Below are 27,468 nucleotides of genomic sequence, written 5' to 3'. Positions count from 1 at the left end.
GGAAATAAAGCAACATTGGCGTGGTATTAGCGTTTTCACCGTAGCGTTTTCACCGGAAAGTGATAAATAATTGAAAAATACGGTGAAATTCACGAGGAATTGCTTTTTTGTTGTTGTTGCTTTTAGATAAAGGGATATACACTGTATTATAAGCTTTGGATATTCCCTTCGCCGTCTTGAATATTAGACTAAGCGCTGTGGACATCATAACCCTTGGATATTCCCTTCGCTGCCTTGAATAAAGACTAAGCGCACCGCGTTTACAACAGAACACCTGTGAACATACAGAAGACAGTGCTCTTCTTTGTATAGCGGTTGGTCTCGATTCAGAAGTATAGGGATATAACAACGAGACCACATTGGTTTAAAATTCATTTATTATGACTAAGCTACTCATTTTGAAATGCTATCATAGCTTGATAAGCATATCTATGCCCGACAAACATAATGACACCAAAAAGGTATTGCCACCTCAGGTGGTACCAATATCTGGCCTGGCCCATGGACTATCTATCTCACTTACGCACTTCCGGGGTAAAACCCGGTCATGAAAACGACCTGTCTCAGAATGCATAATACGGACTTGTGGTGAGAGATTATAATTTTCTGTGCTAATGACCCAACTACGCAAAAATTTCACATACATATCTATGAACATAATACAATATAGTACGCAGAGGGTTAATCACAAGGAGTTGCCAAGGCTTGTAGGTATTATTATTTTCATATCGACGGTAGGCCCAGGGCTGTAGTGTGATGGCGCCGATGTGATGGTGAAGTTCAGCCTAGTCGTTGAGGGCGTGCTCGGGGTAAATCTTGCCCCGCAGTTTCCTGATGAAGTACCTGATGATCTCAGCGCAAAAGACGGCAATCTCGGCAAGTGTGATAACGGAGATGCCTATGTACAGTCCCATCAGACCGCCAAGACCACCGAGCAGGGTCTCAGGCTACATAGACACGTGACGATGTCATTCATGAATATTCATGAGCAATCAAGGACAGTCCAGTTTTGGCACGAATAAACTATTCCATGGAAAAATAATTCTCTGTACCACAGAGCCAATCAAGAGCTGTTGTTTTGCAATTGGCACATTTTCAGTGGGTCATTTACTAAAATGTACATTACTGACACTAGCAGACAGAAATTTTATTGGCAGTTGATATCACTTCATTTCAATGTCGACAGGTCTTGAATGGGTGCACGTCACGAGACCGACACCCACGAGTCATACAGCCCACGAGTCGTACAGCCCACGAGTTAGGCAGCCAACGAGTCATACAGCCGATGAGTTCGACACTAAGCAAACAAGGCCCACGAGACCGACACATTAAACCCCGTATTCTATCTGTTGAACACGTTGGCTGTTTTTATCTAGTGTCAGTCTCATGGGCTGTACTTGCCTAATGTCGAAGTGGTGGGCTGTAGGACTCGTGGGTTGTTATCCATGACTCATGGGTGTCGGTCTTGTGGGATGACCCCGTCTTGAATGACATACGTACCGTGTATACAGGTCGCTCCTGAATTGATTCGTAATTCAGTTGCTCGTAGTAAACAACAAGGCGCGCAACGTTTGCCCTGTTGACAGATGAGACATTAAAGAACACAGAATATAAGGTAGATAATCAAATGATTAGAAAGTGATTATACAATGGGCTTTAGAATCTCTGTGATCTGATTGGTCAATTGTCATGCATTGATTTATACTGATCCACACTGAGCCATGCGTCCGCTTAAATCCGAACGCATGGCCATGCGTCCGGTAAAGTCTGAACGCATGGCTCAAGTCTTGTATAGTGTTGTAGGTGTACCGGATGCATGATGGGGAAAATGATTCTATTTCATGAGTTTACGGGTCCATTTTATAACACAGATGATGCACAGGCCTATTTCGTGGATCGGTGAGAATTGGATGCTCTCGTATAACTTTGGAACAGTCTAAAACCCACTCGCTGCGCTAGTGGGTTTGAACAGTTCCAAAGTTAAACTCGCGCATCCAATTCTCACCGATCCACTCTGTCCTGTGCATCATTGTATTTTGTATAATGTTTCACATGATGTTCAAACCACCTATCTGCATTATACCGGGCAATCATAGTCCCTTGCATTAAAGCGAAGCCCCCATTCATGGTTGGTAGTAAATTAGATGTACCCAATGATCTGGCGAGCAGTAACGACAAAACGAATGCCCAAAAGCTATTTTTTAAGTCAGAGTGAGCACAGCACCTGGTTATACGCAAAATTCCATAATCAGAATTTTAAGACGTTTAAGATTATATTGACCATGCTTAGATTCATTTACCACAGATACTATACACATAGAAAAAAAAAATCATGTTTCTGCAGCATGTATAATCCATTTCATCGTATTGGGATATCCCGACATTCACGAGTCATACAGCCCATAAGCTCGACACAAGACAAGTAAAGCCAAATAGTCTGACAGTAGGCAAACAAGGCCCACGAGGCCGATACTAAGAAAAAAAAAGAGGTCCATGCAACGGCGTAAATCCGTACTGAGGAGTGGGGGGGGGATGGTCACCATCACACACACACACACTTTACAGGGATCGGATGTCCCACTCTTTTGCAGAAATATAAAGTGGGAGGAGAATGGCAGCAAAAATATGAAGACTTTTTGTTCTTGTTGTTTTTTTTTTGCTTATCAGATGACTTGCGGCGGAAAATCAGTTTGTTTTTGAAATATCTGTGAGAGGGAGCGGAGCGACCGAACGGGGGGAGGGTGTGTATGGGGGGGGGGTGTATCCCTCTCCCACAAAAAAAAACCCAATAGAAAATGAAATATTCACAATATATTATTGAATGACTAAATCGTGGTATTTCAGCTCTTGCTCCGCCTGTGCGACATCACTGCGAAGGCCTACAAAATAGTGGGGTCTATCACCGGCGTGTGTATAGACAGGATTTGATCTTAGGGGGAGCGGTTATGAGATCGTGAGGGAGCGAAGCAAGCAAGGGGGGGAGGGTATGGTAGGGGGGTTTCCCCCCTCCACGGTGAAATCTTTTTACACTGAAAATGTTGACATTTTACTGTCCAATAACTGCCGTTTGTAGCTATATTCTTCGCTTTGGAAACTAAGGGGGGGGGCACACCGGCGCAACTGCTGTCAATCACTGGCAGCAACATCAGGAGAATGGCATAGCGATTAAATGCGAGCGAGCGGAGCGAGCGAGCTTGAAAATTTTGACTTTTACAGTCTAAAAACTGCCGTTTGTAGATATACTTCTTCGCTTTGGGAATTAAGGGGTGCCGCAACGGGCGCCGCACCGGGCGCAACTGCTGTCAATCACTGGCAGCAACATCAGGAGAATGGTGTAGCGATTAAATGCGAGCGAGCTTGAAAATTTTGGCATTTTACAGTCCAAAAACTGCCGTTTGTGGCTGTATTTTTTTGCTTTGGAAATTAAGGGGGGCGCACCGGGTGCAACTGCTGGCAATTACTGGCAGCAACATCAGGAGAATGGCATAACAATTGAATGCGAGCGAGCGAAGCAAGCGAGCTTGAAAATCTTGACATTTTACAGTAAAAAAACTGCCGTTTTTGGCTGTATTTTTTCGCTTTGGAAATTAAGGGGGGCGCACCGGGCGCAACTGCTGGCAGTTACTGGCAGCAACATCAGGGGAATGGCATAACGATTAAATGCGAGCGAGTGAAGCGAGTGAGCTTGAAAATGTTGACTTTTTACAGTCCCAAAACTGTCGTTTGTAGCTATATTCTTCGCTTTGGAAATTAAGGGGGGACGCACCGGGCACAACTGCTGCGCTGGCAATTACTGGCAGCATGCAACATCAGGAGAATGGCATAACGATTGAATGCGAGCAAGCGAAGCGAGCGAGTTTGAAAATTTTGACATTTTACAGTCCCCAAAGTGCCGTTTGTGGCTGTATTTTTTCGCTTTGAAAATTAAGGGGGGTACACCGGGCCAACTGCCGGCAATTACTGGCAGCAACATCAGGGGAATGGCATAACGATTAAATGCGAGCGAGCGAAGCGAGTGAGCTTGAAAATTTTGACTTTTTACAGTCCCAAAACTGTCGTTTGTAGCTATATTTTTCGCTTTGGAAATTAAGGGGGGGCGCACCGGGCACAAGTGCTGGCAATTACTGGCAGTACGCAACATCAGGAGAATGGCATAACGATTAAAATGCGAGCAGCGAAGCGAGTGAGCTTGAAAATTTTGATATTTTACAGTCCCAAAAACTGTCCCTTGTGGCTGTATTATTTCGCTTTGGAAATCAAGGGGGGGGGCGCACCAGGTGAAAACTGCTGGCAGTTACTGGCAGCAACATCAGGAGAATGGCATAATGATTAAATGCGAGTGAGCTTGAAAATGTTGACATTTTACAGACCCCAAAACTGTCGTTTGTGGCTGTATTTTTTTTCGCTTTGGAAATTAAAGAGGCGCACCGGGGCGAAAACTACTGGCAATTACTAGCAGCAACATCAGGAGAATGGCATGATTAAATGCGAGCGAGCGAAGCGAGCGAGCTTCAAAATTTTGACATTTTACAGTCCAAAAACTGCCGTTTGTAGCTATATTTTTCGCTTTGGAAATTAAGGGGGGCGCACCGGGCGCAACTGCTGTCAGTCACTGGCAGCAACATCAGGAGAATGGCATAACGATTAAATGCGAGCGAGCGGAGCGAGCGAGCTTTAAAATGTTGACATTTTACACTCCAAAAACTGCCGTTTGTGGCTATATTTTTCGCTTTTGTTTGTCCCACTTTTATGGGGGAACCATTCCCCCCCCCCCATCGACGCCTCTGCATATGAGGGTGCTTTTGTTAAGTGAAAGATGAGCTGCACACTCTTTGATAAATTAGGGAAATATACGTCAATCTCAAAAGTGTACAAAGTCTATCGAAAGGGATCCTGTATAGCGGAGCTTTTGCATGTTTAAGATTGCAATACAACTATCTGGTGCATAGTTCTGGCGATATTTGGACAATTTGCCATTAAGAAGGTTCGAGATTTGTCCTCATCTCGGGAATTGCTTGGGGGATAAATGATTTGTCTGCCTAAACACACTTCCGTAGGGGCGGGGCAAATGCCCCTTTGCCCCCCCCCCCCCCCCCAATAGATTCGACGCCCTTGATCTTCCCTGGGTATGCCCATAGATGTATCCTGACTGAGTCACCAGTCACTGTCGTTTCTCAGGAATGATTCAGGAAATGGAGGGGGTTCAATTATGGCGATATAGTTTTTTTTTTAATTGTTTGTTTGTTTGTTTTCGTACATATTTTGCAGATGGTCCCAAGTTACTCGCGTCATAGCATGTTTACATGTAGGCCTATACTATGTGACGTTGTCAACGTCTGAGCCATACCTTACATTGTACAGTATCGTCGGCCTCATGCCAAAAGGGCACTAATAGTGTACAATGTCTATGGTGTTAAGGCCCTTTTGGCATAAGGCCGACGGTTATGTCGATGTTACTTTATTCGCGAGCGAGCGAAGCGAGCGAGCGCTTGAGAAAATTATGTATACATTAACCAGCTCTGTTACCTGTCTGAAGGCCGGCGTACAAACGTCACGCAATATGCCAAAATTGATACAATCACATTTCTGCTTCCTCCATTTTTTTTTTCGGAATTCAGAGGGGGATGATTGTACAGGCCATCCCCCCCTCCTCCATTTCAGGGGGAGATATATCCCCCCATCCCCCCCCCCCCGGGATTTACGCCCATGGAGTCCGACAGCAGGCAAACAAGGCCCACGAGGCCGATACTAAGAAAAAAAAGGCCAGTGAGTTCCGACAGTAGGCAAACAAGGCCCGCGAGACCGACGCTGTGTACATTAAGTCCGTTACTATGATGTCGTGCCGTATGGCTCGTGGGCGGTATGACTCGTGGGCTGTAAGACTCGTTGGTGTCGGATTTGTGACGTGTATCCACTAATCTTACCGTGTTTCAGGGAGACCAGTCAGGATGTTTTCCGCTTTCTTGCTCTTATCTCGTAAACGATTGTATAAGAACAGCTGTGGAAGAAGAGTGTCAACAAAGTAGTGGCTTGAGCTTCTAAAACCGATGTCAGATTAAAATGATATACAATCATGGCAAGAAATGTTAAAATGAGAAGATGAAACTATGTTATGATTGGAGGTAGTCTGGTTTCCAGACCCTTTGCCAACTGGACTCCTATTACAGAGGGTCTGGAAGCCACACTAGATCCTAGAAAGCTGAACATTTTTAAGTGTCTATGATGTGTGTGTGTGTGTGGGGGGGGGGAGGGGGTCGAGGGCACCGGACTATTTAAATGGGGGAATCCTCGTTGTTGGGTCAAGAGTTAAATGCCCCCAACTCCCACCCCACACACACACGCATCATCATAGCCATGGAAAGAATCTTGGGATGGAAACCTCTGAAAATCATTTTTTCCCCGAATTTTTTATTAAGAGCCAAACGTTTGAAGGGGAGGGTGAAGCCATCCGGCACCTGCTGATACTGCGAGATGCGCAAGTCATGTTTTCAACGAGATGGACACGGGAAGCGTTTAAGACATATTATGACACAGGATAAACTTTCCTCTCCCCCTCCCCCTCCCCCTCCCCCTCCCCCTCCCCCTCCCCCTCCCCCTCCCCCTCCTCCCCCACCTCTTCCTCCTCGATTCTCTTCAGCCACTTCTTCTCCGCCATCCCACTGCTACCTCTCCCTCCGTATAAGTGACGTTGTATGAAGTTAATGGAATGATACAAAATGAGAGTGACTCGCGGTGTACTGGACGCGCGTACTGGACAGGAACTAGTCTCTGTCCGAGTCGTTTATCTCTTGACATTAAGAAGACCCGGATGTCTCGGTTCTCTCTGTGTATAATTTGGTACCTGATAATGTCACAATTGATAATGATCATGTAGGGGCACCCGAAAATAAGTTCTAACATTGCAGAAGCTAGTCTGTATAACACAGGCATTGCTGCTATATGTTGCTATCATTATTTATACTGCCCTAGTCACTGTCAAGGACAATCTGAAAGCGTTTATTAGGACTCATACCTCGTATGCTTCGGATGGCCAGATGGTGCTAGAAATGGTCTTCTCAAGGTTGAATTCTCTGCAACAATGTATATAGAGCAATGAAATAAAAACGAACTTATAAAGGGGCTAATATTACAGACGTATATATTAAACAGGAGGCCTGGCGTGCAAACATCAAGTCAAAATTCTTCGTTGTCTGTTTTTCCATAATAATGTTTTCACTTCACATTCAAATATATAATTTGTTTTATTGTGTAATAATGTTTTAATTCAAGGTATAGTCATAATTAGCAGTTATATATGATTATATACATATACATGTACTCACACACACATACGCATCCTGCAACCCACACATCCACACACACACACACACACACACACACACACACAAACATATAATATATACATCGATTACTATATCATACAATGAATATCGCTAACGAAATATTACATTCCTCCATCAAGAACAACCATTCTTCTAATTCTATGATAAGAATTTTAAGAATAATCATGACCGTAAATGTATGAGGAAAATGAAAATGCTAAATAAGACACTGAGTTTCTGAAAAAAAAAGTTGATTTAATAATAATCTTCCATCAAATAATACAAAAAAAAAACAGACAATGAAATGTGAGAATTTATTCAGCAGCATGCATAGAGAATACCCCGTTAAGAGATATGCTATTCATAACCAAATCGTTGCAAAGTAATAACAAAAGGTGAACAGGAAGTGACAATATGGACGACATCAATGCAGTTGACAGAGAAAGAAAGGTGCTGTAAACAATGGAAATTGTAATCTGGAGTAGAAATTATAGAAATTGAAATATTTTAGATAGATTGAAATGATACTGAAATATAGTATTGAGTCGAAATTTAAAATGAAATTAAATCGAAAACTTGCGAAGTGCAAAAACAAAGTGGAAACGAAAGAAGTTCTGCAATGAGTGGAGTAAAGTCTCATAAAATAAGATGAAATTTAGTAAATGAATAACTGATAAAGATAAAGAGAATTGATGATACAAAAGTGAAAGAGAAATTATTGAAACGGAGAAACAACTCAAATGGAAACAATATGAAATGTAGCGAAACTAAAACGGATTTAAATGCAATGACGTAAAAATGGAGATGTTATGCTAAAAAAAAAAATCAGTCGAGTCAATTACTATTTCTCCTTAGATTTTGCTGTGCTTACGTGCAAGGTACTCCACATTTCAAGCTGCAATCACGACGAATTTCGTCCGCATTGGCGTCAACTTTAAATTTGCAATCGTCTTCAGTGAAGAGAGAAAAAAAGGTCTCTTACAACGTGCAAAATGATGTATGACATGCAAAGGCTTTTTGTCTCTATGGCAACATTATTCATCTCTATTTATTTTATTATTTATCTATACCAACTGCTTGACCAAAGGGTCACCGAGGCCCGAGTAGCTTCTCTATGACTGATAGCAACCCGTATATAGTTGCGCGGCGCATGATAATGACCGCGTTGTGTTCCCTTCTTTGGTTGTTATTTCTCCTTTTCGCGGTTTGCAATGTTTTCCCTGATATGGCTAGTGGCTACTTCTCGTCTTGTTGTTGTTGGGTTTTTTTTTCTGTGAATGTACACTCCTTCTCACAGGCAGAGTAGAATTTCAAACTTCTGCTCTGTTATAAGTAAACTTTGGCCAGTGCTTTTTTCACGTTTGATGTTTTCTTCTGTCACTTACGCTAATAAAGGGAAAACAGCGACAATTTATCAAGGTCAGGGTGCAATATAGCTCCCCATCCATGCTCGTACATGGCTTGCCAATTTTTATATGTTTAATAATTCACAACTGAGAGAGGCGTGATGAAGTGTAAACTCTGTGGTATCCATAAATAGATACAGGGCACTAGAACCAAATTGAAATGACCGCTGGAGGGGAAACTTAACTAGCCAAATCATCTACTAAAGATGTGTACTTGTTTGAGTGCATGGCGGCTTTGTTGTTGATAAAGAACTTACTATATATAGCACAATTAATCGCGGTATGATCCGCCCTAAAATCGTCAACGAAAGCATGACGAGCAAATCACGCGTTAAGGTGACTTACACTGGTAGCTGTCGGTAATATTGCACGTGGTGGCATTCTTGCCCTCAGTCGTAGCGTAGAGGGCGGACTGACAGTCGCATTCTTCTAGCAGCACCCTCTGGTAGCACTGCTGCAGACAGAATTGCGACGTGTAGTGCATGCCCTTGAATGGCCCGTAATTCTCCTTAACGTGATCTCCCAGGCACTTGCTGTATGGCCATTCTTTGCGCTTGATCTCCACCTTGATGCACGAAAACAATGAAGTTTTTCTGTTTTATTCATCCTCTATTCAATTACTTATTTATGTATTTGTGTGTTTGTGTATTTATTCATTTATTTGCTTTTATATATTTTTATATTCATGTATTCATTATCCATTCATCTATTCCGTCTTCTTTTAGCAGGGAAGCCCTTTCAGCCCACTCGGAACTGCTCTGCAAAGCGACAGTGCATCACATACAAATTTTAATTCAATAAAACACACACACACACACACACACACACACATTGTAGGACAGACAAGGCAACAAACACAAATAATATAAAGAGCGTACACGAGAAACGGTCGTACACAAACCAATTAAAAAAATCAAGTTCGGGAGAGATTTAAAAAAAAATCAAGTTCGGGAGAGATTAAAAAAAAATCTCTCACACACACAGACACACAAACACACATACCTACACACAAGCTCACCCATGCTTATGAATGATATCTAACTCTAAGTCTATATTATATCAATCAAACTAAGCATTTTGCAATGCCATTTGAATGAGGTAACTGAGGTAGCGTCTGTTATCATGGTAAATTTCAAGACGCCCATATTATTAATCCTGTACTTTGCTGTTGTTGCAAAAGCCCAGGGGCTCACTCTCCATATTGATCTGCTACGCACCTGCATAAGAAAAAAAAAGTCAAAAAACTGTCTACTCTAAAAAAAAAAAGAAAGAGTGAAAATGTTCACTCTTGAGGAAGTAAATAACAGAAAAGATAGAGTTTCGAGTGGAAATGGAGTGAATTTTGAGTGAAAATGTTCATTTGCACTAACTTTTGGAGTAACCTCAGGGATCAGTCGAAACGAGTGATCCCTGGGGCAAACGTCAAAAGCTTAACCACATTCTATTGTTTGTTTTATTTTTTTTTTTGTTAGTTTTTTTCTGATTCCACTACCTTGGTGTAAAAAGTGGGGGGGGGGCAAAGTGGTTACGCCCTAAGTATGCTCATATTCCCCTGTATTGTGCAAAAAGTGGGGCCGAGTGCCCCCCCCCCCCACCTCGGTTTCGCTGGCCCTGTAGTGGAGAATTTCAAACTGGGGACTGCCGCGTGTTTAACCAAATTCTTACTGAAGAATATTTTACAAAGACAGAAACATTAAATCTATTTCGTATTTCAACCAAACTTAGGTCAAGGCACACTAATCTAAACAACAGGAAACCACTCGGAGCGCGACAGGTGTTTGGTTACGCCCTAAGTATGCTCATATTCCCCATGTATTGTATAAAAAAGTGGGGCAGAGTTCCCCCCCCCCCCCCCACCTCGGTTCCGCCGAGAAGTTCAAACTGGAGAAGTTCAAACTGGGGACTGCCGCGTGTTTAACCAAATTCTTACTGAAGAATATCTTACATGAGACAGAAACATTAAATCTATTTCGTATTTCGACCAAACTTAGGTCAAGGCACACTAATCAAAACAACAGCATACTACTCGGAGCGCGACAGATGTTTGCTGTCCGGGAGAGATAGTGAAGCCGTTCTCCTCTGGCAAAGGGATGGTGTTGGCTGGATGGATGGCCACACGTACGCCCGCCTCGCCTGCAAAGTACCCTATGTACTCGAACTGCTCAATGAACAAAGTCAGGTGGATGCCTATGTAATTGAAGAAAAGGCAGAAGCGAGAGAGCTAGAAAACTGTGTAAGCGTATGGGGGGGGGGTCATCCCACGAGTCGTACAGCCCACGAGTTCGACACTGCATAAAAGGCCCATGAGTCGTATCAAACAGCACTTCCTGTACGCAATTTCGTTCTCTTAGGTCGTTTTGCCTAGTGTCGAGCAGGTGGACCGTATAACCAAGGAGGTACTAGGCGAGCTCGCCTAGTACCTCCTAGGTATAACTCGTGGGCCTCGTTTTACTTGATGTCGAGCACATTAGACTTTTTCATTCAGTATCTTATAGTTCGCGGGCTGCATGATTCGTCAGTGTCGAGCTCGTGGCGTGCACCCGTGTGTGTGTGACGGTGGGTCGAAGATTCTAAAGTCTGTCAGGATGTCTGTAATCGAAGGAATCTGGAACCATGAACAGGATTCACCCATTTCAAGATTATAGGTCCAAACTCAGCTGGATTGTTTATATACACCCCGGAGAATGAATGAAAAATGTGTTAGTTTCAGCTTAATATAATAATTATGATGATAATGATAAAAATAGTAATAATAATAATCACCGAAATTAGATCCTACCATCATTGTAGCGTGCTAACACATCTCCAAGGTGACTTTGCTTTTTGGGCCAGTCAGGAGCCGTGCCGGTCATAATGCTATAAGAATTTGATATGGTTCCTTGAGATATACCCTACCACTGAAAGATTTCGAAATGGCACGTCGCTATGGTGTGTGCTTCATGAAGTTAAATGACACCCACTACGATTCAGTCAGACCGCAGCACCCGATAATTCGCTCGTATTTATTCAACTCGTATGCAAGCCCGCTCTAGGCTTGCATACATAATGAGCTGCGGAAGGGGATCTTGTCCTTGGGCTTTCGGCAACAAAAATACACCTTATATTCACAAATTTGGTATCAAATCCAAGAAAAATATGTAAGCTATCGTCACATGTTACTCAAATTATTGTAAATGAAAAATATCATAGCGTAATTTGAGCTTGAAAAATGATGAAAAAAGTAATTCGTGTAGTACACGTTCACATCGTCAAAATAATACCAAATTCACCTTGCGTCTCAATGAAAATGCATTATTTGATTTGATTTGATTTGATTTTTTTTGTTTCTGTATCATCATTGTACATATACACATTCATGTACAAACATAAATATGATAATATATATATGTATTTTCTTGTTCATTGCCTGTGTACAATGTACAGCAAAAGTACAAAAAAAAAACATACTACAATGAATAATACAGAGGGGCTACAGCATAAGCGTAGCTTGATTTGCGTGCAGCCCCCGTAGCATAACATAGTATTATAATGTACATCGGAAGGAGAATAGGAGGGAGGGATGACTTGCATAGAGATAGGATAGTTGAAAGGAGAAGGGGAAGGGAGAGGTTTGTCTGCTTTCACTAAAGGTTTATACAAAATAAAATCACCTGTATCACTGATTAGCAAGACATGACAAAATATTTCTTCAACGAGGTACAGGTGGACAGTTGATACAGGTCATGGTCGGTTACATAATCATTATTACATAATAGACTAATTGTGTCGATATTTGTACAAAAGAATTTCGTGTATATAACAATGACAATGGAATTACTGATATTCAGATAACAACATCGTTTTTACAGCCTTCCTAAAAGAATACGTGGACTTTAAACTTCGAAGTTCAGAAGGAAGAGAATTCCAAACATCGGGTCCGGTGTGTCTGACAGATTTCAGAGCCATCACTGTTTTGGGATTATACAAATGAAACTTATCAGATTGTCTTGTTGGATAAGAATGTATTTCCTTATTTAATTGAAATAATGAGTAAAAAGAAGATGGCAACTGACCATTATGTAAGCGAAACATAAAGAGTGAGTTTTGCAAAAAATTAATGTCATTTACCTTAAGTGTTCTTAATTCTGCGAATAAAGGATCTGAATGGTCTCGATAACCTGGTGCATATACGTATTGCTTTCTTTTGCAAAAGTAATATACTATCAATGTGGCTCTTTGATGTTGCCCATACAATGTTGCAATAAGAAATGTGCGATAATATCAATGAATTATATAACATAAATAAGATATTCTGAGGGACATAATACTTTAACTTTTGAAGTATACCAACATTACGAGATACTTTATCAGAGATATATTGTACATGAACATTCCATTTCATATTTTCATTTATATATATTCCGAGGAATTTAATACTCTCTTTTTGTTCCAATAATACACCATCCACCATAATATTTAAATGTTGCATTTCAATGTTGTGCTTCTTGTTATAGAAATACATAAAATTTGTCTTTTTCAGATTAAGTGATAATCTATTACTCTTAAACCACATAGATAATTTCGGTAATTCAATGTTAAGAGTTCTTACGAGCGAATGAAAATCAGAATTGGAACAAAATACATTGGTGTCATCAGCAAACATAATATATTGCAGTGACTTAGATGAGTTTGAAATATCATTTACATACACTAGAAATAATAACGGTCCCAATATGGATCCTTGTGGGACTCCACATTGTATAGGTAATACTTCAGAGTTAACAGATTCATAGTACACATATTGCTTTCTATTTAACAAGTAATCTTTAAACCATTCAAGTGGAATACCACTTTGGTATATTTGGTATATTTTGGAATATTTGGTATATTTGGTAGCCCATCTCTTAATCTTTGTATCCATGTAAATATCTTGACAATTTGCTGCTTAATCCGGTCAGGAACCAGTAAAATATACATCGATGTCAGTGCTGGTCAGCTTGAAACCGTGCCATCTCAAGAGTAAGCTCTCTCATTGGACAGCGCTTGCATTCAGCGCTTGCATTACGTCATTACGCTGCTACATAACGGTTTCATGCCACTTGCGGTTTCTTGGCACGGGTGTAGTTCAAGCCAAGTTCAAGTGCTGGATGCAAGCACTGTCCAATGAGAGAGCTCTCTCGCGCCACTGTACACTTTGTGTGGAGCATACTTCCGGCTTAGGAGTGAATTTTACAGACATTTCAAAACGGAAAAACTAGTATAAATCATGCTTGCGTCTTCTTGCCTCCAATATATGATGAGCATCTAAGTTTCCTCTCTACGAAAAAGCCAAAATCAGAAACAACGGTTTCTTAATCCGGTCAGGAACCAAAAACGAACTTTAGATAACAAAATCTTCCGTGAAAAGCAGGTGAAATTTACGTAAATTCAACTGATTATAACGTCATGACAAGAACCGATATTATACGCAAATTTGGTATCAAAATAAAGATCAAAGTCTGGAAAACAACTTATTGTGACTAGTAACCATAATGAATGCATGTAAACGTCGCTGCACTGTGAAAACCAAAGCCATGTCAAACTCTCGCAAAATCTCGCACTCAAGAGACACCTTCGGGACGCAAAGATCGTCAACGAGAGTGCTGAATAAATCTTGCCGGATCGGCTCATTAGCATACGTGCTGCGGGACTGACTGGATTGTTGTCATTTTACAAACGATATTATACCCCAGTCAGACCGCAACATCCTGAAAAGCCTTCTCAAATATCGTACGCGTATGCATGGACCTTGCAGACATGAATATCCGTAATGAGCTGGAAGACCACATATTTATAGAGTCCCTGTAAATCTAAACGACATTACCAATCTACATGATTTATACATCGATAAAAAGCTGAAATGTTATACTCTGATGACATCCGACCACTTGAAAGGTTGTGACATATAAAATATACTGAACAAGGAAATTATAAAACATAAAATTTGCATATTTTTCATTTTTCTTAGGGGGTACATTAAAACAATGAAATAAACGTGGACCAAAATGGACGAGGTATGAAATGAAAGAGGAAATATCATACTATGAAAATATGATGACTTCATGTGGACTGATTCTTGGAACGGGTCAGGTGATCGAATAAATCATTGCGTTGCAACTGATTGACAAATTGCCCTACATCGACGTAAATAAGCACTGAATTGATCAGTGTTTTAGTAGTAGCCATGATAAAAAATCATGGGCGTACATACTCGAGCAGGACGCCCATGATTTTTTATCATGGCTACTACTAAAACACTGATCAATTCAGTGCTTATTTACGTCGATGTAGGGCAATTTGTCAATCAGTTGCAATGAAAACATCTCGACGGAAGAATGTCATGAATTTGAATCATTGCGTTGTACAGTTAATTTTTGACGAGATTTCAGTTTGCCGCGAATACGCGTTTCTGATTGGTTAATTCCCTCCGAGTGGAGAGTTGAACGGCGCGGAAGGACAGTAAACGTGTACTGTACATACAGTAATACTCGTACTCTGTGTGTAGATGAAAGTGTAGGACCCTATTGTGCGTGTGTGTGTGTGTGCGCGCACGATGTATGTATACGCGCTCGGGCATTAGGCAACTGCAACTAAGATCTCCACGTAAACAACAAGAACAACACTCCACTCTGATCGACAGCTCAACTTTGGCTTGGATTTTGTTTACTCAACCAGATACAGTAACTGTTGCATTAATGAATAGCTCATTATTAATCAATAATAAAAGATCTAACACTTACTTTGCACACATAGTTTTTTGGGGCTCTCTACTGTGTATTACAATAATTATTCCATCTAATTCTACTGTATACATCGCTGAGTAATTTAACTAATGATACCCTGGGAGTGCATGATCATGCATGTATCTCAAATTGCCACACCACGATTTTTACTCGAGGAGACTTTCAATTTTTATAGTTTTCTAAGCGAGGGACCAATTCAGTTCTTACTTAGCCTTTAGCCAATGCGGTCTGGGCTTACATCCCCTGTGTGTCTGAATCGAGACTAATTGCGATACAGCAACGAACACGGTCGGAGGGGCCGCAGGCCCCGACTCTGACGCGGCTCGGTCCAGAGATCATTGCTGTCACGCACACTGCGTTAGTCTATTTTCAGACACTGTTGAGAGGCAAACAGCGCGCGAGGCCTTGTCCAAAGGCTAGTTCTTACTGTGCTATTATAACAAGAATCTCTAGAACGTTGGATATCAGTAATGAGTTGATTCAACCTTGGAACGGGTTGGGTGATCAATAGATAGAAAGCCTTGTCATAATCTGTCTTAGGATCGTTTTAAAAACTAGTCAATGTACCCGTGGAGTGCTGAATCAGCAGAAGTGGGGCATGGGGGGGGGGGGGGGCTATGATGAAGTGCATGTATCGTGCTTGTTTGGCTTCAGCCAGTGCCCAGAAATCCTCTATAGGGATTCCCCCAGAAATGGTCAAGGTCACAGGGTCAACGGAGGTGAAATAACTGTTTTGCGCTACTCCTTGGTCCGATCTTGGCCAAACTTGCTGGAAGCATAAGTAGGCCTACACCTGGTAAATCCCCATTGAGGATATTTCTGGGGGAATCCCAAGGAGTATCGAAAAACAGTTATTTGACCTTTGACCCCAGTGACCTTGACCTTTCCAAAAATGAACCCCTCAAGGGCAATTTCGCGGTCAACCTGCATCCACCCACTAAGTTTGATGGAGATCGGACCAAGGACCTGGGAGGATTAGAGGAACAAACAGACAGACAGACAGACAAACGTTGCTCGAATTATAGTATGATGTCATTAGGATGCAGTGATAAGAATAAGATGTATCATAAGTTCATTTTACATAATATATTAAGCATTAAAAGGTGTGATTTATATCAAATATTCACAAATCATGTCAATTAGTCACGGAGAGTAGATCGTAATGTCGTTCCTAAGTGAATCTCGTCGACCATGCACTTCGTCTCTGAATATCTCGCAGAATCTCGGGTGCCGAGAAGGACATGCGCAAAAACCTGCGCGTACGATACATTTTTGTTTTGAGCTCATTAACAGCCGCGTTGCGGTCTGACTGACCCTCTAATTTCACAGCTGACAAAGACGAGTGTGACATTTTCAATTATGATTTTAAATTTTTTCTTGGACAAATACAGAGATTATATATTTTTTCTATTCTAAGCCAAGTGATTCTGAAAATCTGTGAACTATAACCACTTCGTCATCGCTGTGATATTTTGTGTGTATACCATGAAAACGGTTGCGTTGCATATTCTTTACAGCATGCACTCTCTTGCGTGTGAAATGGCATTTCTTTCTTACGTCAGACTTGTTACATGTCTTGGGTGGAGTACACGTTGCTTCTTAAAAAAATTGCGTTTTACCAAGATGAATTGATACTTGTTTCGTGCATTGTTTTCTGTAGTTTGTGTGCTGAAAGGAAGCAAGAAGTCCTCTCCTCACCACTTTTTGAGCCGATGAGAGAAGTCCGTAGAGCCATCCCGGTCTCCGAGTCAGGCAAGTTGAAAGTAAAGCAGTTGCCGTACACCGGGTGCTGAAACTGTGTGAAATTTCTGTGGCAAAGTGGGGTATACACATAGAGCTGCATTTTAATAATACAGCTCTATGGGTATACACCATTAAAAGCAGTGTTGAATAGTGCTTGAATAGCATCGATGAAAATAATTATCACCAGTAAAGCTAGCAACCTAGCACTCCAAGCCTCCATTATAACAAACATTCTTAAAGTAGGCCTACTTTGTGCATACACACACACACACACACACACACACACACACACACATAGTCTAAAAGATTGTAGGAGAAATTTTTAATGAAGAAGTAATCATCGCGAGATTGAAGGGATCACTGCACGGGATTCGAAATCGGCAACCTCCAAATTGAAAGGTCCCCTACGTTTATTTTCATAATGGTAAGCTTTACTTCGAACTGATCGTCATTCCATGACAGGTATTTGCGCCTTTCATTACTCTCACAGTTTCTTATTCGATAATTTCTAAGCATGGATCAACAGAATGTGTGTGTGTGTGTTTTTTGTGTGTGTGTGCGTGCGTGTATGTGTATATGTATGAGATTTATGTGGTCTGAGATTTATGCACAGTATATCACTTTTGTATACGTGGTTTGATTTTTAAAAAATGTATCCTGTGCTGAAAACAAGAAGAATGTGATTCAGCAGCAGAAATGAGAACAGCTTTTTATTCTCGTTCAAACTCATTTCATTGTGAAAATGAACCCGATATTGAATGAAATCCCCCCCCCCAAAAAAAAAAAGGAGAATACAGTGTCATAAAAAAAAATAAAAATATGTATTTGCATGTTTGAGGACATTGGATATATCATTTTACTCACTCTATCCCACATGGTTTCCAGTCGTAGGTACAGTCAAGGATGAGGTCCTCGGCCTGATGTCCGAACTTCTTGATGTCATTCCTAGTCGGCCACACTACGGGCATGCCGAAGGTCCGGTCGCCTTCGAGATCGAACTGCTCGATGGCCTTGAAGCTGAGTTCGGGATACTCGTTTTGGGTAGAGGTCAGAGGGATCCCCATTTCCCAGACGGCGAGGGGATGGTACTTGCTGTTACGTAATGCACTACGTCGCATCATGTTCATGTTGCACACCTTGTCGGGTAAAGAACAAAAGTGTCAAAATCATTGATATTGTCACCGCTTTTCTCGACGAAATCTCACAATGTTGTCCAATAAAAAAAAAGTTGTTCTTTTTCATCGTTGTTGTTGTTGTTGTTGGATGTTGGTTTGCTTGTTTCTATGTTATTTCACTGAACAAGTTCATATTTTATATTTTAAGGATGTGCTAAAAAATGTACTAACTGAGTTTTAATACCGATCAGACAAGAGCAATGAATCACATATCAAGCAATGACGATCAGTTTCATTTTTTTTTATTTTCATTATTTTGTCATCCACATGATAATAACGAAAAGTACTGTACAGATCGTGTATAACAGTAATGCGTCTTACCACAAAACAAGGAATTATTCACTTGATGGCGAACGATAAGAGTTTAGTCAGTTAGCTCCGTGTGGCTCCAATGGCGTACCAGCGGCTGCTATTCTGTGGCTGTGTTTTATTTGCCTGTAGGGGTTGATGTTGTTCTTTTTTATTGTTGTTGTTTTTGTTGGATGTTTGTTTGTTTGTTTGTTTGTTTCTATGTCATATCACTGAACATGTTCTTATTTCATATTTTAAGGAAGTGCTAAAATGTACTAACTTGAGTTTAAATGCCGATCAGACACGAGCAATGAATCTTATTAAGCAATAACGATCTGTTTCATTTCTGTTCATTTGTTTTTATTTGTCATCCGCATGATATGATAACAAACAATTCTTGAAACAAGTTAATAGTGTGGCACCTGACGGATCGACCTAGAATTAGCAAGGTTTGTGATAGCATTAAGTTAAAGGGCAATTTGCTCGAAATCTATTAAATCTAATGAAGAAAGAAAATGCAGCAATATCTGTAGAAAACAACATATTCCCTTTAAGCGTTATATTCTTCAACCATGCTCTTATCAGGCATCACATGGCTTAATAGCTGTACATGTTACTTTTTGTGTCTTACTGCTCATATCCTGGCGAAAGTTTTAATGCAACAACAGTTTATATCGTCGTGTATATACCAACGTAGGCTTTATAATTATGCAAATCATGTTCTACTCCGGAAACCAATGATAGCTCGGTCAGAGTAATGGTTCACATTTTAGTATATATTTTTTTCTTCTTCTTCTTTTTTTATCACATAGGAATACCCCGCTTTTCTTATTTGGCACCATTACATCATCTGGTCTTATCTTCTATCCGTTCTCCGTTTCTTTTTTTCACAAACACTGATTACTCGGCCACCGCGGGGGCTTACAGCCAAACAAGCTAGCTTTCATGTAGGTCCCGTCATACTTCTCTTTGATCAACCCAATTTCGATTTCGATTTTGACCACTTATCATTACATGTAATTACTGTGTTATCACCATGTACATTGTTTGTTTTCTGCACATTGTTTACAAGGTAAAAGAACTTGTTTGATTTCTGTTGTAATGTTCATAAATCAGAAGTATGAAAATAAATGAATTGAACTGAATTGAATAGTTACATCAAATACGTTGAAACAAACGGAACATGATCAAAATTGCAAACAACTATTTTTCTGAATTTTCTATCGATATCAAATTTTGGAACTGGATATCCCCACTCATGCGTGCACTCTTTCTGCATGATCGTGTACATGTTAGAGTATTAAATTCACATGAGTCATACAATACTCTTCACGTACAAGCACAATGATATACCGCTGTTACATTTCTCGAATAGGTCCTATATACAGACTTCAACAACTCATTGGAAAATAGGCATTATACGGTTCTTTCCACTTGAACGCTGCCTCGATAACGTGATGAATTTGTAGTATGGATGCACTTTATTCCATCGGAGCCAAATAAATTTCCACCTTGCTTAATTGAGTCTTTAATTCGCAGCCAATGTCGCATAAAACCACTGTGAAAAAAAAAGAAAAAAACGAAAGATATACACCGTATGCCGTTACAGTTGTCGGGATATGCCCTACATAAATTATAAGTGCTTTAACTGCCTCGTCTAAGTTATATTGAACGGTAAATTTTGTTTGTTATGAAATAAATGAAATGTATACTGCATGTTATGAACATTTCTATAAGAAATTGCTGTCGTGATAAGACTCTTCTCTTTCTGAATCAATTTGCCAGTATTTGACATGAACTTTATGTAAAGCTGTTTGTTTGTTTTGCTTATATCCATCTAAGAAGGTGGTTTGCTAGCCCATATTCAGCTGCAATAATAGCTGGTCTTCAATGGAGTCCAGTTGGATGTGAAATGGGACCACTTCACCGGGTTAAACACCCTGCTCTTTGCGATGCATAAGTAATGAAGCAGGATCTTTTACGTGTATGAGTGTTGTGATTCTCCATTTTACGTCCTATCCGTGGGACAGAGTGTTTTACATCTTGCTAAGATGGTATACACACAACATTGCTCAGTGGAACTTGGGAATTGAACGCAGGTCCTTTGGATCGTGAGGCAGACGCGCTACCGACTGAGGTAACTCACCGTCCTACAAACTACAGCAAATGGGAACTTCACAGATTTAAGTTCAGGAATAAACTGAATGTCAAGGGACGTAACCTAGGCGTTTATTTGCCTTTATATACCCTTAGTAAAATAATGTACCGCGAGCTACGTACCCATGCACATAATCACATATAATACCTATTTTCTTGTCAATTATAGAAAAAAAAAGACGACCAAAACTGGCTATAAAATTTACAATTTGATGAAAAGAAAGAGAGAGAGAAAGAGGCTGAAAGAAATGCGTTATTAACCAAAGTTATTTTGTCACACGCGATTTCTATGGAACATGTTGTATTAAGCGCCATATAGATATTTCATATTATTATTATTATCATTATCATTATTATTATTATTATTATTATTATTATTATTATTATTATTATTATCATTATCATTATTATTATTATTATTGTTGTTGTTGTTAATACACGATTCATGACATGCAGTCCTCAGTGTGAACGCATGGTGCACGTGTATAGATACATATTACTTTTTTTTTTATTCCGGACACGTCCCTTTTTGAAAAGCACGAGTCAAAACTGAAATTAAACTCATGATACTCACTACAGCTCTCCCTCTCTCTCTCCCTCTCTCTCTCACACACACACACACACACACACACACACACACACACACACACAAAGCCCTATATACAACTGGGGAATGTAGAACAATCATTTCAGAAGAGTAGCTTTTCAGTTAATGATAATGAAAACTGCATGTCTCAATAGGTGATAGGGGACGCGTCCTTGATTAAGTTCGGCAGAGAAAGAACACATATCGCCTTCGCCCACAGTCTATATTAAAGGGATACTATAGTATAATTGGTGGGGATGAGAATTGGGCTTTTAACTTTTTACGAGATACCAAGAAACCACATTATGAAAGGAAATAATACAGGGCATAGCATCTTAAGAGGAATTCAGAGTTTATCAGGTGAAAATCGGTTTTTGAATGGCTGAGACATCCAAATGCAAAGTATTAAACAATTAAGCGATTGTCATGCAAAGATATAGGTGCCATCTTTTATTATGTTTGCTCTGCTCTGGATATCTCAGCAATTTTCAGAACCAATTTTCATCAAATAAACATTGAATCCCTCTTAGAATTGCATGCTCTTTCATATTTCATAAGAGATTTCTCATTATCTCACCAGAAAATGAAAAACCAAAACTATAAAATCCCTTTAGGCATGATGGACATAAAAAAGCTACCACTTCCAAAATCCATGACGGGTATTGGAAGAGAAACAAGCAAAAATACATTTGTAACAACAACAGCAGCAGTAGCAGCAGCAGCAAAACAAATAGGACAAGTAAACTAAAAATAGAAATCACATCGATGCTATAAAGTACGCGCAAATTTTGGATGACACACAAATAAAAATATACATCTGCACTGAGTGAGTGCAACAATATTAGGAAAACACAGTCATGACAGTGAGCGAAGCTTGACGAAAATCGGATCATCAGTTGGAAAGTTATGAATTTTTAGAATTGGTCTGGATAAGATGACTACTCTGTACTACGGTACATGACGTCACAATGGGTAGTAATGTAAAGAAATTGAGAGGAAATTCCATGAAATTTCGTGTTTTATGAAATTACACATTTTCTCAACTTCTCAATATCATTCTCCCTGCTTTGTGGAAGAGGTAAGTTAGATGATTTTTAATAATTTCATATACTGTATTATCATCCTTTAAACTGTCACTCATGTGATCTACTAATTCACTCAATTGACATAATCATTATGATTATTATCTTTGGATTACACTCTCCTTTAAGTTTTCTAGACCCTTTAATCATTTTGCTAACGTGAATCAAAAGGGGGAAGTCGAGAAGTGACATAGAGTGTAACTTTCATAGTGCTATAGCTGAATTAGTTTGAATTCTCACATTTCTCACATTCTCTCGATTTAGAAGCGAGTTTAATTCAGCGTCAGTTTTATAGATGTAATACGCGCAGTTTAAAAGAAGACCATCTTTATCTTTACCCAGGTCTAATGCCAAAAAAAAAAAAGAAGAAGAAGTGATGTACCACGGGATTAGATATTTCATATTCTATATCTAAAACACTTTAAAAAATATATATTTTTAAAAAATCGTTCTATCAACTTAATTTGTTTTTCTTGAATGCAGGGGCAGATCTAGGAATTCCGTAAAGGGGAGGCGCCTTCACAAAATTAAAGGGGGCGTACGGTCCCCCCCCCCCTCATTTTTTTTTTTATTTGTTTTGTCCACTGAAATGGTATACCCCGGGATGATACAAGTTAGATAATCAGTTAAAAAGCCATATGTGCAATAGAGTGCAAGCAGGGAATGCTGTGTTCAGCTCTTTCTCGACGCATGCAGGTGAGCGTCGCTTACAGTAAACAGTTCGCAATTACGTCCAAATGAATTGATCCTTGCACAGTTCTTTCTGTGTCGATCCAATCAAACTACCTAGCGGTAATTACTTAAGCGACAGCTATGGGTTGCCTTGCTCAGCAGAGCAAAACGCAGGACGGCTATGATTAAGGTTAGCCCTCATCTGAGAAATTGGGATGGGAGTATAGAAGCAAAACCAAACGAAAGACGATGAATGTCTCTATGGCGGTGATCATTTGAAAAGAAGAAAAGAGGTAGATTTGATGAAAATGAATACTTTCAAATGCTGACAAAATAAGAGTCAGTTTTGGATGTCGAGACATCGCAAAAGAAAAGGAGCACAAAAGTGTATCGCTGTGTGGTCTCGTTTCATGATTCCCCCTCCTCTCACTACAAAATATTGAAAAATAAAATGACAGAATTGCGCATGCTTTCGTACTTGATTTGAAACAAATCCAATACATAATTTAAGCATGATCTAAATTAGAAAAGCCTCTTCCTTTCATCGCTGTAATTTAATTGATGAGAGATATCTACTATCAAGGTGTATATTATCATGTCTTAAAGCTGATTAAAATTTGATTGACAGTATATTGTTGTGGTTGTTGTTGCTCTCTCTTGGGTTCTCTGCTTCTATACGTGCAAAAGAGTTTTAAGGACCTATATGAGGTGCAAATGCATGTTGACTTGTGTCAATTCATGATGCGTGTATTCTCAACTTTATTTTTGTGGTGAAACGAATATTTATCGAAATGTAACGTTCCATGTACTTTGTAAAATAATTTTCTGCTATTTTTCTTCGGATAACTTGGATTCGTCCATCACAAAGTTAATTCCAAACCAATGACTCTGCTCTACATAGACCTCATTGACATCCCCATGTTATCGCGGAAGATGTTTGTAATTCCAAAGTAATCGAAAATGAAATAAGGTTCGTTATTTAGAAGTTTCGTTATTTCGAAACACACACATTCTGTAAACCTAGATGTACATTAATCCGACAATGAAATATAGTTCGTTATTCCGGTGGTACGTAATTCCGAAACACTGAAATTGTCTATACCTACAGGTCTATTGATCCAAAACTTAAATGGGGTTCGTTAATCTGAATATTTGTGGCGTTATTCCCAAGGTTTATTAATCCGAAAATGACATGTGGTTCGTTATTCTGAAGGTTCGTTAATCTGGTTCGTTAATCTGAAAAAAAGAAATGCGTACTATATCGAACCTTCGGAGTAAAGAACCTTATTTTCATTTTCGGATAAATCAACCTTCAGAGCAACAAAGCTGCAGAATAACGCCACAATGTTCAGATTAACGCCACAATGTTCAGATTAACGAACCCGTTTTTGGATACAACAGTAAACGAATAACGAAGTTCAACCGTTATTGCCCCCACTATACCGCTTAGCATGCCCGTCCTGAACCCATGCTGGTCACGGCTTCTAGAGCTAGTTATTTGCTTTTATTGATCTGTTTTTATTTATTCATTTCAATATCCTTTTAGCAGGGTAGCCCTCTCAGCTGATTAACTGCTCTTCCGTGCTATGGAGCTACTATACCATCTCTGTAGTAGATCCATCTACGAAGGGGCCCTGCTTAGATTGTACATAATAACAATGTCATGAACATAAAAAATACAAACAATAAAAATAAAGACTGCGCTACAAATCAATCTGAGACACTCAAATACCAAAATACAAACATTTTCAAATTTCATTATGAAAACAATTTCAACTTGGTATACTTAAGGCACTAATAAAAGGCTTCAGACTTCGGACTTCACTATCAGTAGTTCATACTGAAAAAAAAATCATTTAGATTTAATGCTATATAACACCAAAATGATATAAACACACTAATCAATTCATGTTGATACATTAATTTTCCATACCTGTTCCAATTTTCAACGCAGAAGCGTCACTTATATCATTGACCACAATGATAGAAAGATATATAGATGAACAGACAGACGGAGAGATCGATAGATGATGTAGATAGATGGATTATAGATAGATATACGGTTAGACAGACAGATAGATAGATAGATAGATAGATTGATTGATTGATTGATTGATTGATTGATTGGTTGATTGGCTGATTGATTGATTGATTGATCGATTGATAAATCGATAGATTACTGTACTACTTTTAGATCTGGGAGGAAGATTTGCTATAAAGTTGCACAGTTTCGGGTTTGAAGGTCTGTGGGCCATTGGAGCTATAATGTGACCTATAGACAATGTTGTTCCGCTTGCCCCTTTTCTGAGAGTAAGTCTGTGACCTACTAAGTTTGAATAACATCTTGCCTGGGGTTTCACAGACGAAGATAAAGATGTTGGAGCAGAAAGTTAAATGTGACTGTCTTTTGCATTTTATGTAGGGCCTACAGAGTTTGACATATGTGATGGAGTGTGGGGTGGAAGACCTGCGGGTCCCATGGTGATTTACTTTGCCTTAACCAGTAACCGGTGAACATGTTCAACACAATGAGTAGTTAAATATAATACACGTTACAGAGTCCATACAGGTCCACTGATTCATGCAACATTTGTACGGGTTACAAAACAATTTGCTGAAAGTTATTTAGTTTATTTCAAAATTAATATCAAGTTGATATCAATATTATTCAATGAAGAATCAATGAATTCTTGCAATGTTTGTGCACAAGTCAACTGGACGATCTTGAACATAAGAGTGAGCTTCTCCTAAATCAACCTTATGAACTTTGTATTCTCAATTATTTCAACAGTCAACACAAAACAAAACAAAAATAGACAAAAACAAAAACAAAGATTAAGATGTTGGGCGTATGGTGCAACAGAGGCTTGTAACTACTGAGTTAAACAAAAAACAAACAAACAAACAAAAAACACTGCGTCTTACTGTCACTCCCGGGAACTCGATGTTGCTGCTCTTCACGAGCTCTATCTTTGTGTTGACAAGTCTCTGGCCGAAGTCCTGGATGATCCGAGTGCCCTGATAGAGAAGAAGGCCCGTAGCAACCAAGCAGATGACTGTCCAAAAACATTTGGCGGGGAACGACTCGGCGCAGACTATCCGCTGGATCCCGTGCGCTGTGGTGCTATCGGCAAACTCCTTGATAATATCTCGCAGGGAGCGATAACCTGCACCCTGGCGCTTCGAACCCGCATCATCATCCTTTGCTGCAGCTTGCGCCATCACGGCTTGTGGTTCAGGCTCTCCCTAGTGACTAGAGGAAAGTTTGGCTCTGACTGTTTATCGAAATGTTCTTATTCTGATGAAATCTGTGTCTATATCTGATAAGTATACTTTTCATCTGTTAACGAAAAGCACGAATTCACGCTGGTTTATGAGAGGTTTAGTGTGATGGCACCACACGACACAGATTATACAGTTCAGTTTTGATCGTATACATCTGTCGACTCCTCGTACCTGTCTATTCCATCAACGGTTTTTTAGCCACTGTCGAGAGTCTCCCCCCCCCCCCCTTCACTCCGCTGTTTTTATCTCACTGCCTCAAATATCAATCAAATTTTCTTTGCTGGGCAGCTAGAAGTGAAAGCTCTCATGTAGGAGGCCGTTTCATTGTTTCCTATAGCAGCATTGTTTTCTATATCATCAGTGGTGAAAAATTATAGACCCATCTCATTGTTGCCTGTACTATCGAAAATTTTACTAGTAGAAAAAGTAGTTTACAAACGTCTTTACTCGTTTATGACTGAAAATGATATATTGAATGCGAATCAGTTTAGTTTTGGGAAAGGATTTTCTACCGATTATGCTATAATCAAATCTGTCGACAATATTATTGATGCGATTTCTAAAAAAAAAAGAACACATAATTGGAGTTTTTGTGGATCTTAGTAAGGCATTTGACACTATTGATCATGACATTTTACTTGAAAAATTACATAATTATGGCGTGAGAGGGATTACTTTGCCATGGTTCAGAAGTTATCTAAGTCATCGTAAACAATATGTTGCATTTAAATCTAGTCACTCATTATATTCTAACGTGTCATGTAGCAGTGTAGTGTCACTCAGGGAACTATCCTCGGGCCCCTACTTTTTTGATTTATATTAATGATATTATAAATTCTTCCCCTCGTTTGAACTTCATCTTATTTGCAGACGACAATAACGTTTTTTATTCCCACAAGGACATTGCAACACTGATTGATACACTTAATATGGAATGAGGCAACATCTCGAAATGGTTTAGAAGTAACAAGCTTTCATTGAATATTTG

General features: G+C 39.7%; 1 protein-coding gene across 1 annotated transcript; it reads right to left on the bottom strand.

Annotated features, from left to right (window-relative positions):
- Positions 1 to 785: 785 nt before the first annotated feature.
- Positions 786 to 26,417, bottom strand: LOC140244862 (epithelial sodium channel subunit alpha-like). Its single transcript, XM_072324472.1, has 9 exons — positions 26,121 to 26,417; positions 18,097 to 18,368; positions 17,188 to 17,297; positions 10,752 to 10,915; positions 9,074 to 9,293; positions 6,614 to 6,672; positions 5,925 to 5,998; positions 1,501 to 1,576; positions 786 to 947 (listed from the first exon to the last, which is right to left on the bottom strand). Exons 1-9 carry the CDS (start codon positions 26,415 to 26,417, stop codon positions 786 to 788), a joined length of 1,434 nt encoding a protein of 477 aa, XP_072180573.1.
- Between the last annotated feature and the right edge of the window lie 1,051 nt (positions 26,418 to 27,468).

Source organism: Diadema setosum, chromosome 21 (assembly GCF_964275005.1).
Source record: "Diadema setosum chromosome 21, eeDiaSeto1, whole genome shotgun sequence".
Lineage (NCBI taxonomy): Eukaryota > Metazoa > Echinodermata > Echinoidea > Diadematoida > Diadematidae > Diadema > Diadema setosum.
The sequence above is the reverse complement of the archived record's forward strand: the minus strand, read 5'-3'. Positions and strand labels throughout refer to the sequence as shown.

Bases quoted from the DNA above. Each gene is read 5' to 3' on its own strand.
- LOC140244862 (XM_072324472.1), bottom strand. From the start codon at position 26,417: ATGGCGCAAGCTGCAGCAAAGGATGATGATGCGGGTTCGAAGCGCCAG. The intron at 17,298-18,096 runs GTGAGTAAAATG...ACTTTGCCACAG, and splicing joins TGGAAACCATGTGGGATAGA to AAATTTCACACAGTTTCAGC. The intron at 948-1,500 runs GTACGTATGTCA...GTGTCTATGTAG, and splicing joins AGGAGCGACCTGTATACACG to CCTGAGACCCTGCTCGGTGG.